The 13,435-nt window shown below is 37.0% G+C and overlaps 1 protein-coding gene across 1 annotated transcript in view; it reads right to left on the bottom strand.

Moving 5' to 3' along the window:
* adgra2 (adhesion G protein-coupled receptor A2) overlaps positions 1-13,435 on the bottom strand; it is a 99,110-nt gene that overhangs the window by 22,190 nt on the left and 63,485 nt on the right. The window contains exons 4-16 of the mRNA XM_084087257.1: positions 13,096-13,167; positions 12,822-12,893; positions 12,041-12,204; positions 9,606-9,819; positions 7,503-7,667; positions 7,222-7,420; positions 5,872-6,021; positions 5,627-5,788; positions 4,370-4,570; positions 3,284-3,473; positions 2,873-3,081; positions 824-951; positions 529-652 (exon numbers count right to left, since the gene is read on the bottom strand). Coding sequence (XP_083943383.1) covers positions 529-652; positions 824-951; positions 2,873-3,081; positions 3,284-3,473; positions 4,370-4,570; positions 5,627-5,788; positions 5,872-6,021; positions 7,222-7,420; positions 7,503-7,667; positions 9,606-9,819; positions 12,041-12,204; positions 12,822-12,893; positions 13,096-13,167 — 2,050 coding nt within the window. The remainder of the gene's footprint in view (positions 1-528; positions 653-823; positions 952-2,872; positions 3,082-3,283; positions 3,474-4,369; positions 4,571-5,626; positions 5,789-5,871; positions 6,022-7,221; positions 7,421-7,502; positions 7,668-9,605; positions 9,820-12,040; positions 12,205-12,821; positions 12,894-13,095; positions 13,168-13,435) is intronic.

Genomic DNA, 13,435 nt, shown 5'->3' with positions numbered 1-13,435 from the left:
TTAGGGGTTCCCATCATGGGATAATTTTATTGATTTAGCTTTAATTAATTCTGTTTTAATTCATTTTTAACGTTAAGCTCATAAACTTAGTTAATAATAATAATAAAAAAATGTAAATAGCCTGTTAACATTGAAGCAATATGCAATCTTTTAAGACATTTCTTCTCACATAGGGTCAAGAACCCAAGAAAGTTCTATATAGAAACTCCTTTTTTTCTAAGAGTGTACAATGCCACATAAAAGCTAATCATTTTGTTTTCGAATGTTTATGTTCCTTTTTACTGTATATAATGCTTACTGTTTTAAAAATCATTTTTCTTTACTGTTTTGTGCATTTTTGCACTGTAAAACTGGAAATCACTCGCACTGAATCTCCACAATATCACCTCAATCTCTTGTTTGTCAGTTGCATTTGTGGCTCAAAAGCTTGTTCACTTCTTATGTGTTTGTGAAGTGACCTTGAAAAAGCTGTAGGAAAAGTCACCTAATAAAATAAAACGTTATTATGTAAGAGAAATGGAAACTTACTGCCTGGCATATAATTGGGTAGCCGGTCAGAGTGATGCCTCCAGCAAATACTGCAGACGTCATTGCGATGTGGAAACTAGTGTTCAGGAGGGTGTGCCAACTCTTCCTCGTGATTCTGATAGAGCTGATGGCAAAGAAAGCATCTGTTATGTCCACTTTTAATTAACAGGTTTGGCTATTCCAGTAATAACAAGTAAGATAGCAACATTATAGAGAATTGTGTGCTTACTACCTTGTGGCAACAGTTTGCAAGACTTTTTGGGTGTGTTCATTTTTAACAAGGTGAGAGAAATACCTGTGATGCAGTATATAGGTGATGATGATGGTGAAGAGACACAGGAGTAGCACTGCAGTGCAGGTGTAGATCACTGGATGGAGCACTTCCACTGGAACTGAAGGTGAACCTGGGAAATCTGGCATCTCCTGAAATATTGACCAATATTGATATTGATAAATATTGAGGAAATGGTGAGAATATTTTGAACCATTCAACCCTTTAACTTTATTGCGTATCTACACCTCAAAGACTCAAAAAAGTGTGAGAAATTCCACATTATCTGTCTGTCCATCCATCCATCTATCTAGTGATTCATAGGGATACAATTGGTAATAGCCATTTAAATACAGCATTTTTTCTGTAACAATTTATTTTACAGTGTCAACATTGTTATACATGTAGATGTAGTTACTAATAACTATAAAGTGTCCATAATTACATGCAACTAACTCTAAACCAAACCCTAATACTAAACCTAACCCTAAAGTAATATAACTAATTAATATAACTCATACTTAAATGTATAATTACACTAAAACAAGAACACCTTAAAATCATCATAAAAAAGTTTCAGAGAAATTGCTCTGATGTCAGTCCTGTGAATCATGGGTTCTTCAGTGCCAAGCAAACCGATCTATCAAATGTTATTCATACAGTTTTCTCAATAACACCCAATAGGACCTAGCTGAACATTAAAATCCTTTGACGCAGGATGAATAAATGTAGGTTGCACATGTTTACAGTACGTGTACTTATGGGTACTTGCAGTGTACTTACCTAAGAAAGTACTCATATTATGTAAGGTAACTACAGGGGTTAAGGTTACAGTAGGTTTGGGGGTGGGTTCAGGCCAGGGTTAGTAGTTATTACCCGGTTATTGCAGTTACTTCTAATAAGTACATAGAATGTACATACGGAACAGGACTGTAAAATAGTGCTCCAGAAATGTAGTGTAAAGTATCAGTTTGTAATGGGAGATCTGTCCTTCCAAAGTAAAGAATTGACTATATCTATATCTACTAAGGGTGGGCAAGTTAGAGGAGCTAATTAGCTTTATAAGACTTTCTACAACAGGGCTATTAATCAATAAGCTGACAATCTTTGCACTTGGTTACTATTTACACAACAGAGTAATAATAAAATTGGCATTTCATTTCATTGTATTGGTGTCTCTGTTTCAAAAACCTAGCTGCCTCGCTGTCTACTTTCTACATTTCTAGGCAACATCATAACTGTCATCAAACCTCATAGTTGAGTGATTTGAAATGCTTTACATAAAAAGCAAGCAACCCAATGTATCACTCATTCAGTGCTTTTAATGGAAGACTGATTACAGTTGAGTTTGGTGTTAGCATATTAAGTTAGTGATGCACATAAAAATACATGGAAAACACAAATATTGGGCAATATAATCCGTATTTAAATTGATAGAACAATTTTATTGATACTTTTCAGTACTGAATGAAATATTAAAATATCAAGTGTAAAATGGGCCCTTTTCATATTTCCAGAGTTCTCAGAAGCAAAAGCCATCATAGTTGGGTAAACTTCTATAGTGGTGAATGGGAGATGACAGGAAATATAATTCTTGTATTCCCATTTGCTCCAATGGCAAAATAAAAAAATATATAGAGAGAGATTGATTACAGCAGGAAGAAGAGAATTATCCCTGGAGGCAGTGTCAATTCGTCTTTTTTTTTCTTTCTCTGTAATTCACTGCCAAGATAGGATAACGCAAAGCGGTATAAATTTATATAAAATTTCTAAAAATGAACTGTGGAAACGCGTCATCACATTCATCACATTCTGTGAAAAGGGTCCATTGTCATTTCTTTTGCTTTGTTGGACATCTTGGAATAATTTTTTTGGAAATTTTTCTGAAATGCATTCTGGGATCCTCCATGAAGGAAATGAGATCCTGGCCCAAAACAAGGTATCTTAAGAGGCAGAAAAATTACAATGCCTACTCTTTGGTGCACCCTATACTACTACTACATATATACGCTATATATTTTATTTGGAACAGCCTAGGAATATCAGTATTTTATAAAGGTGTCACAATGTTACCTGTAGTACAGCATAATTGCTCAGCACAGAACAGCGCAGTGTAGAGGTGGACGCATCGCTATGGGCCAGCTGACAGCCATCTAGACTCCAACTCCCATGATGCTCCAGCGCCTGCAATCTCCAATGGGCAGCAACAGGGTAATTTCCAGGTGAAGTGTGTCGTAGAGACACAATGATGGGATCGGACTGATTCCACATGCTGCATCCATCTGAAAGGAAGGGAAAGTTGTTTCTGAAAATGAGATGCATGGATTTACTAAACTGAATTGTATATTTTTAAGTCCAAGGATGAATTATGTTAGTCTTCTCCCAAAATCCCTGTACTACATCAGTATACAACCAAATACTCAGAACATTGTAAAAATTGTATGAATGTTTCGAATTCGAATGTTTGAGGTGAAGGCAACGCACCAAGGCCAACATAGATAACTGGCGTGTTGACTCCACGTCTGCGGGCAAGGTCAGAAGGTCCGGTAAAATTGCTGGTATATGGGAAGAATCTTCCATTGCGGAATGCCACAAACTGCAGCTTACAGTCAGGGGGAGCATTCGGCGGAAAAAGAGAGGCAGGGAGAGACACTGAAGCAAGAGCCACTGCATTCTAGAAAGAGAGAGAAAAAATACAATGTGAGGGCAAGGCAGAGAAGTTTATTAAAGCAAAAAGGCACTTGAGGCATTGCGTTTCAGTCATTTTACCATGGTTAAGTGACTTACTTTTAGATTTATAAAACAGCAGCAGCAGTAGCAATAATATATACAACAATGATTATGACAATAAACAATTCTTACGCTCCCCCTTGTAAAAAAACAAACAAAAAAAAACACACACTTTAGCAAACTTTTAAAAAGGGTACTTGGATATAATACACTTTATAAGAATATACTTAGATGTGTTAACATTGCATGTTATTTGCTATTACATGAAATTGAATTTCTATTTATATATGCAATTGAACTTAAGAGGGCTTTTTTTTAACCACTTATGTAGGTTGATATGTAATTTCATAATTACCCCTAAATGTTTGTAATTTCACATTTGTAATGATGAAGTTGCAATTTAGTACATTTAAAATATATTAATTTACATGTAATATAGTTACATGTATAATACAGGCAAATGTATAATCAAGTGCTTTAAATAGGTTTAGTATGATAGTCAACACATAAATATAAGTGTGCTTCTGTAAAGCATGACTAAAGATTATTTAAAAAACATAATGATTAAAATATGTCCTTTAAATAACATCTTTTAAGTGTCTTAAGTAACATGCTCATGAAAGTGTACTCTCTTTAAGTACACTTAAGTGGCCTTTGATTTCATATATACATTATCTGAAGGAACAGATTTGAGGAACACTACAATACAATTAAGCACACTTCTTTTTCACAAGGGTATAATAAGTCTGTCAGCTCAAACAGTGCATAAAGTATGTATATTCCACAGACATACTGGATAAATATTCTAGGTCTACACACAAAACTCAGAACATGACAAACCTTGAGATGGAAAGCGTTAAGCGAGGTGTTGTGTGTTCCCGTGGTGCAGCGAAATCGCAGTTGCTGCTCAAGGGAAAATTCAATCCCATCATGCACCTGGCTCCCTCCTGCCCCCTCTCGTCTCTGATAGACCGTGCAGCTCATGCCAGTAAAATGAGCAGGGCGAATCATGTGAGCCTCCATCACAATGTTACGAGAATTCTAAGAAAGTAGAAATATGCTTTGGTGCTCAAGAATCCTTTCTTAAAGGAAAATAACCTCATGATTTACTCAACCTAGGTGTATATGACATTCTTCTTTCAGATGAATACAATCGGAGTGATATTAAAAAATGTCATGGCTCTTCCAAGTTTTATAATGGCAGTGAATGGCCGGTTTCTGTTTTGAAGTCCATAAAAGTGCATCCATCCATGATAAAAGTGCTCCACACTGCTCCGGGGGGGTTAATAAAGGCCTTCTGAAGTGAAGCGATGCGTTCTTGTAAGAAAAATATCCTAAAATAAAATACTAAAATAACTAGCTTCTGGAAGACTGCCTACGCAAGTCGACTTACGCCACTTGAGGATGTATGACGTAGGATGTAGAAGTAGCGTAAGTTTTGACGCATCTCGCGGTTCAAACAAACAGGACTGGGCAACAAACTCAAGCTCCTCTGACATTGCTCTTTAAAAATTCTCATTTTAGACTTCTAATTCGTGACTGGTGTTTTGTTTTGCTCTATCCTCTGCGCTGCCGCGTTCATCAATGAATCATGCGCCAGGTCAGAGGTCACTCTTTCGCCGTAAATCGATGCGTACAGCCGTCTGCCGGAAGTTACCTATTTTAGTCGATAAAGTTTTAAATATGGATATTTTTCTTACACAAACTAATCGCTTTGCCTCAGAAGGCCATTATTAACCCCCCGGAGCTGTGTGGAGCACTTTTATCATGAATGGATGCACTTTTATGGTCTTCAAAACAGAAACCGGCCATTCACTGCCATTATAAAGCTTGGAAGAACCAGGACATTGTTTTATATAACTCCGATTGTATCCGTCTGAAGAATGTCATATACACCTAGGGCTTGAGGGTGAGTAAATAATGGGGTAATTTTCATTTTTGGGTGAACTGTCCCTTTAATATTATCAATGTTGAAAACAGTTGTATTGCTTAATTTTTTTGGAAACCATGATGCATTTTTTTCAGGATTCTTTGATGAATAGAAAGTAAAAAAAAAACAATCTTAATTGAAATAGTAATAATATGAAGCTGACATACTTTGGAAAGGTCCTGTGCGTGCGAGTGCAGCTGAGGCCAGGCGAGGGTCTCCAGTGTGTGGACGACTGAACTACAGGCTCTTTCCTCTCTCTGGGCCCGAGCCAGGATCTGGTCATCTACCTGCATCAGGTTACTGCCCATTTCAACCAGCACATCAGACAGCTGGGACGAAGGAGCGCATGTGTATGTAAGGACACAAACACACGGTGCAATATATACACTGCTGAATACCATCTTCTACTAACCTCACGCAGTTCTGTTACATAGTCCGTGAATTTGTGCATCATCTGAGCCACATAAAGAACATCCACCGTGTCAGTAAAACCGGCGGCCTCCAGAGTGTATGATCGCACCTGGTGCGCCAGAGCCACAGCGTTGGAGGAGTTGATGGGCATCTGAGTGACAAGGACAGAATTAACAAAAAAAGTATTTCATTATTTGACAGCAGATAATCATTGTATGGTTATGTCTATTACTGGGGACACATTAATTCTTAAATAGTGCTCATGATCACTAGGTTTTACACAAACTTATGGAGTTCATGAGCTTGAGTGCTGCTTTCATTAAAGCAAACGGGAGATAAATCAAATACTGAGCCAGTCTCAAAACTATATTTCAACTTTTCACTCAACTTGTTCTGCTGACAATAGAATTTAAAATTTTATATATAAAATTAATTAATTTAGAATAGCTAAACTGTAACTTGTTTCACAGTACGACTGGGACATAACTGGTGCTTGTAAAAAGAAAAGAAGTCTGCTTAATTGTATTTAATGTGCACTTGTAGTGTACTTCAAATCTTAAAAGTATACATTTTAAAACACTGTAGTTGCAGATAATTTAATATAAATGAGATAAAAGACCACTTATCAGTCTGCTACAGTACATTTCTTAACACTTACTGTAACTACATTTAAAAAGTACACTTAATGTCAAATTACTAAAGTCCACACTAAAGTCCATTTTAAATCATCATGTTTTAATAATATTTTGTCATGCTTTAAAGTACACTTATTCTGAAGTGTTGACTAACATACTAAAGCACATACAGTCCTTGATTATAATTGTAACTGTAGTGTGTCATTGGATATTATTTAAAACTAATATATTATAAATGTAATAAATTGCAATTTCATCATTACAAATGTGTAATTACAAATACATTTAAATTCATGACATCCAAGTTTCAATAGTAATGACATAAAAGTATATTTTAGTTTACCATAAATGTAGTAAATGTCAGTACATTCGGCAGTACACTTTAACCATATTTCAAAAACAACAGAAATAATAATGAAATTAATTATGAAAACGTACTTACGTTACGTCCTACTTAAGCGGTCAAAAAGCACTCTAAAGTTGAACTGACTGCATTTTATATAAATTTAAACAATAATGCATTCTTAAAACATTTTTGAAAACAGTTTGCTTTTAAGGACATTCCTGTAAATTATATTGTTCCTGTGATAAATACTCTTTTTAAAAGTATGCTAGTGTACTTTTTCACAAGGGGAAGTTTTAATGGATTTTCATATTAGTAATTTGTTCCACATTTGAATAAATATTTCTTTTAAAACACAAGACTCTGCACTAACCAGTATGAAGGTATGTAGGACCCGTGTGATGTCATTAGTATAGAGGCACTGAGAGTAGTCTCCCTCCTCCCAGCGTCCAGAGCGGTCACAGTTTCGTGAAGCCTTCTTCTGATCCACACCGCCCCCTATATTTAAGGAGGGGTAGCGCAGATGCAGACAGTACTGGTAGGAGGTGATGCCAGCTAGAGTTCTAGGCCACCTGAAGCCAAAAAGGGGACAGTTGACATTTTGCCACTGAGCGTTATTAAGCCACAGGTAAAGCTGTAGGACACCTCCCTCACCTGAACTCCCCTCGGTTGTTGGTCACTCTCTGCTCCGGACAGAAGGAGGCGCTGTTCTCCAGCACCACTATCTCCACACTGCGTGAGGTGTTCCCACGGCCCGTGGACACCACACACTCCCACTCACCACTCGCTTCAACGTGGACGTTTGACAGGATCAGCTCACTAAAAGATCAACATAATGATCTGCTGTTACTTACTGTATATGAGATTTGTTTTTTGACTCATGAACTTAATGTAATCCTCTATCCTCTTCAGTTCAATGGCATTCAGTACTATTGTTGTAATTATTATTTTTTCCCATTTCATTCCAATTTTCTTTTGTTGACATATTCTGTTTACTTTATAATGTATTCCTTTTAGATATCTCAGTCCATCCCGTTTCTTCACCCGCACATTCACCCTTACTGTATTTTTGCTCATTCCCTTTACATTTTAATATCTTTTCATCCCGTTTCGCACAAACATATTAGGCAGCACAACAATGTTTTCAATATTGATAACAATAGGAAATGTTTCTTAAGCATCAAATCACCATATTCAAATGATTTCTGAAGGATCATGTGACACTGAAGACTGAAATAATGATGCTGGAAATTCAGCTTTGCAATCACAGGAATAATGATATTTTAAAGAGGAAATTAGTTATTTTAAATTGTAAAATATTTTACAATATTACTATTTTTACTGTATTTTGATCATATAAATGCAGCCATGGTCAGCATAAGAGACTTCTTTCAAAAACATTTGTGTTTTTTTTTTAAATCGTATGTAAAAAATCGTATATATGGGTGTGTTCACACTTGTAGTTTGGTTCACTTGATTCGTTTGGTCCAGACCAAAAAAACAAACAAAAACAAAAACATTTAGTCCTGGTCCACTTAGCGTTCACATTGGCATTTTAACACTGAACCAAAAGATACCGAACCTAAAGGCATAGGGATATCTTCACAACCTGATTTGTCGGCTTTAATTATATTTCACGATGGAACTTCAAAACATTCGAAACAACGACCAAACATTCAAAACAAAGCAGCGTTCTGGGCTAAATGCACTTGATGTATGTGCGTAGCCTACATATAATGGTATTTTGACCACATTTTTATTAAATGTGTAAAGGAATCAAAACAGCGGCACACACACAAACGAAGATCTGCTGCGAAGAGACGCGGTTCTGATGCCTGTACCGAACTGTGACGGGCAACATCGCGACTATGATGAGAAAAAACTGCAATGCTTGAGCATTCTGTCCTTTTTAGGGTCGTGTCTTGTGACATCACGTCCCGATTTTGGTTTGTTTACATGTCTTTGGTCCGTGTTGCGTTCATATTTCATTCGAACCACAATTTGTTTGGAAGCGGACCGAGACCCATCTTTTCAGCAGTCTCAAGGCCTCATTATGCTTCTGCGTCAACTCCACGGTGTAGCTACGCTGTCACTCCTACGGCGTCGTGGCTGTTTTATGGTTCTGCGTCGGGTTGCGTTGCATCGCGGTGCATTTCACCGCCAGAACGCTAGGGGGGTGTGTGGTTCGCAAATCTCTTTGCTAGTTTGTTTTGGTTCCGTGCGCCGGTTCCGCTTTTTCATTTCCGACAACGGCGAGCGAAAGAGAAAGAGTGTTGTTGCAGCTGGAGCTAATCGACGTTGAACAACAAATGATTTTATTGCAAATGTTTAATCGCAGAAGAAAAAGAAGACGTCAGCGAAGGTGTACTGGTCTGTACGACCAGTGCACGAAGACAGGGAAAGCTACACTCCGGAAATGATGTATAATCTGACCAATCACAGCCCTTGCGGTCTGCGTCACCTCGACGCGTAGTTACAATTTTTTGGAGGTGCATGTCGAGCTACGGCGGAGGGGTCGGAGATGGGTTCGCGGCAACGCAGAGGGGTCTGCGGGGGTACGCCGTCGATTCGACGCAGAAGCATAAAACAGGCTTCAGTCTGCTTGTTTGGTGCGCACCAGGGTTTAGATGGCAGCGTTCACACTTATTCAAATGAACCACACTAAAAGAGCAATCACACTAGGGTTCATTTTAATCGAAACAAACATGTCAAGTCTGAACACATCCAACCAAACCGGTTAATCTCTGTATGTTTTACCTGGTGATGAATGTGCAGTCATGTTGTACACTCTCTTCTAAATGAACCCCATTCGTAGGGTCACTGGATACAGGCTGACTGTTGTGTCGCCAGTGAAGGGTAGTGACTTTGTCAACCAGAGAAGCAGTGCAATGAAAAGGCAGCCTGTCCCCCTTAAACACGACCTGCCGCAGCGAGGGTAACAGAGACAGCGTGTGCAGCTCCAACGGACCCTCTGAAGAGCAAAATTAATTCAAAGATAAACATTAAGATTCACAGAGAAAAATAATATTCAGTAATAAAATAAAGATTTACTGAGATCATAAAATCAGTACTGTTATTCAACAAGGACGCATTACATTGATCAAAAGTGATATAACGTTACAACAGATTTCTATTTCAAAGAAATGCTGTTCTTTTAAACTTTCAAATTCTTCAAAGGACCCTAAAAAAAGATCAACAAACATATTAAGAAGCAGAACTGTTTTCAACATTAATAATGATAAGAAATGTTTCTTGAGCATCAAATCATTAGAATGATTTCTGAAGGATCATGTGAGACTGAAGACTGGAGTAAAGGAATGGCTGCTGAAAATTCAGCTTCACAGGAATAAAATACATTTCAAAATTACAACTCTCAGAATGTTTGGCATGATAATGGATATGACAATGTTAATATGTTTGGTCTTGGCGGAATGGATCTGCTACTCTGCTGTTGCTGTTGGTTGTTGCTTGTAGGTTGTTATACAGTAAGTACGGGACTTGCTACTGCCAATACATAGGCTAAACAATACACTGCTGTGAGCAAGTAAGACATGCTGCGGCTGTACAAAGCAGTACTGTCTGCAGCTCTGCTACCCCTCCATAACTATAGGGGGTGGTGTAAAGCAGTATATACAACAGTTCGACAAGTACTACTGCTGTACAAAGCATACATGAATTACCCATAGCAGATCTATACAGGTGGAGCTGGGGAAGGTGGAGGGTTTCTGAAAGCACGCTGCAATCTGCATCAGCAGACACTGACCACGTAGTTAAATTTGAGCAGCGAGCTCATTGGATAATGATACAGCAGGAACCAATCAGCTGTGCCCTTTAGAGAACAATGTGATTTCAAGCAGATTTAGTTGAGGACCTCTCAGTCTGCGCAATCTAGAGTTTCACGAGATAACCTTGTATTCAAATAGAAAAGATCTTTTAAATTGTAATAATATTTCACAATATTGCTGTTTTACTGTATTTCTGAGCAAATAAATGCAGCCATGGTGAGTATAAGGGAGTTCTTTTTCCAACCCCAAACTTTTGAAAGGTAGTGCGTTATGCAGTATTTGAAAAATTTGTGCTAAAATCTGACAATATATATCCATGTAATCAAATGTGAAGTGGCCATTCTCACATGGCCTCCTGTTATTCTGATTCTGCCCCTTTTTGTTGTGGACATTATGTGTAGGGAGATTAGGCCTTCGGTTCTCTATGGATCAGAAATTATTTCTGTGTTTTCATCCGTTTTCATCTTTAATCCTAATAGACTGCACTGTTGGACATCTGTTAATACCTGAAGCAAGTTCAAGTTCTCATTCACAAATAGCAGGAGGTGTAAGAAAGTTATTTGGGTGTTTTGTTGCCATGTAATCATTTGAAATCAGCTTTCCTTGTGAAACAGCCTGGGTGAATCAGACTCTTGTCGAGGGATGAGGATATGTATTCACAACAGCAAACCCACAGAGGGATCTTTCCTAGTCGGTCACAGCTATGTGCTTCTGGCCAACATAAATATGTTTAAGGGCAGCGGAGGAAGAGATGGCGAAATGAGCTGATATTAAAACAGTAACAGGAGCCCCGGTTTGAGGCCCAAGACTCGGAAAAATGCAGCATATGTCTAACAAAAAAGATCAGATGAGGTTTAACAGAAAGTCACTGAGAAATATAATAAGACCCCAGTGGCCAAAAGTCAGAGAAATAGGGCATTTTTAAACAAATATGCTTGATCTTAGCTGACTAAGACACATGGATTGAGCAACATTGCAATTTAGACAAAATACCAAGGCTGGTCAAAGACTGAATTACTTTTAAAAAATTGGAAATTTTTATAATAAAAAAAAATATAATAATAATAAATAATAAAAAAAAATATATATATATATATATATAAAATTGCGTAATAAAAAAAAATATATATATATATATGTTGTTTTTTTTAAATTACGCAAATAATCATATTATTATTTAATAAGAATAATAATGTTGCTATAGTTTCTAATTAAAAAAAGAAAAAAGAAATTAAAAATTGTGACAACTAGCCCCGGTCCCCTGTATATCCACTAAAACATATGGAGCATATGTATACATTTTATAATTTATTAAGTAAATATATTTGTAAATTCTATGCAGACGTGCATACTGTATTTACATCATTGAATATGATACTGTATAAGATTAATATTCATTTTGCTCACCACAGCTGAAGTCACTCTCCCTAAGGAGACGTAAGGGTTTGTTCTGAAGCCTTCTGGGATACGCACAGAGTGTTTCATCCCCAAGCCGAGCGGAACTGCTGCGGAGAAAGCCTGGGACCCAGCGCAGACCGCAGTCACATGACAGGAACTCGGAATGAAAGTTTCTAATAAGCACACAATTGGAGGGAAGATTTAGATAAAGCTTGTTGTTCAGTCTTAGACACTTCTCTATCTCCTAGATCTTAAAAGGAATTAACTGAGTAAAGGAGAGTTTCAGTTTTATGATAACACCACTGTTAATAGTCCACAGAAGTCACATTTTATTTATATAAATTCTGCTGTAATGCAGCTCTTAAAAATGGTTAATAATAGCGGAATTCATTATTCAGCTGAAGTCAATTTAGTGTTGATTTAGCTCAGTTCAATAATAAAGTTATTATCAACTATGAAATGAGTTCAATTCAGCTATACAGCAGCTCTGCAGAAGGCAAGAGATATTCACTTTAATTCAGTTCAGTGTTGATTCTTAGTTCGGTTGTAGTTGCCTTTGGTCTCTAAAACGTCCCAGCCCTTTTACATTCACAAACAGCAATTACACTCTGAAACTATGAAATATTACCATGAAAGGTAATATTTGAAAAAGCATAATAGGGGCACTTAAAAAAAAAAAGATCAACATCACTGACAGTGGATATGCGTGATCTCTCAGGAATACCTCAATCTAAAAAAAAATAGATGATTTATGAGCATATGCACCACAGAAGCATTCACTTGAACTCACACCAGCTTTAGAGAGTGCAACTCCACGAACACATTTGGGTCCAGAGAGGAAAAGATGTTTCCAGAGATGTTTCTATAATAAAATAACACAAATGAAACATTTCATTCATTGTCTAAATATGACATCATAACATTATAAAATGCATTATTTGCAGTAGATGTAGTGCATAATATCATCTTAAAAACTAAAACTGTCAGACATTGGTTATCCTGTAAAGAGCACTTTGTGTGTTTTAGCCTTCCAATAAATATTTGTTTCAGAAGTAATGACTTACAATTTAGTGAGGTTGGTAAGTCCCTGGAACATTTCTGAAGTCAGGCAGCCAATTCGGTTACTGGATAGGTCACTGTACAGATTACAGTAAATGAGATGCACTGTTATTTTGTGTTCCAGTTCTAGCATATATCTGTGCTTCAGAAAATTAAAAACACTTCATTATTCATCAGTCATTATACAATGAGCAATGGTGCAACTTTGAAACTAATGCTTTTTAAACTATAAGCTCATTTGTTCAACTGCAGTCAAGCAATTTCTCAAGGTGATTTTGATGTATGATATTGGATGTACGAAGCAAGTTCCTAACAGAGTACTATAATGTGCTCCATTACCAATGC

Source organism: Abramis brama (genome assembly GCF_963993115.1).
Source record: "Abramis brama genome assembly, chromosome: 16".
Taxonomy (NCBI): domain Eukaryota; kingdom Metazoa; phylum Chordata; class Actinopteri; order Cypriniformes; family Leuciscidae; genus Abramis; species Abramis brama.
Note: the sequence above shows the minus strand (reverse complement) of the source record. Positions and strands in the feature narration are given on the sequence as shown.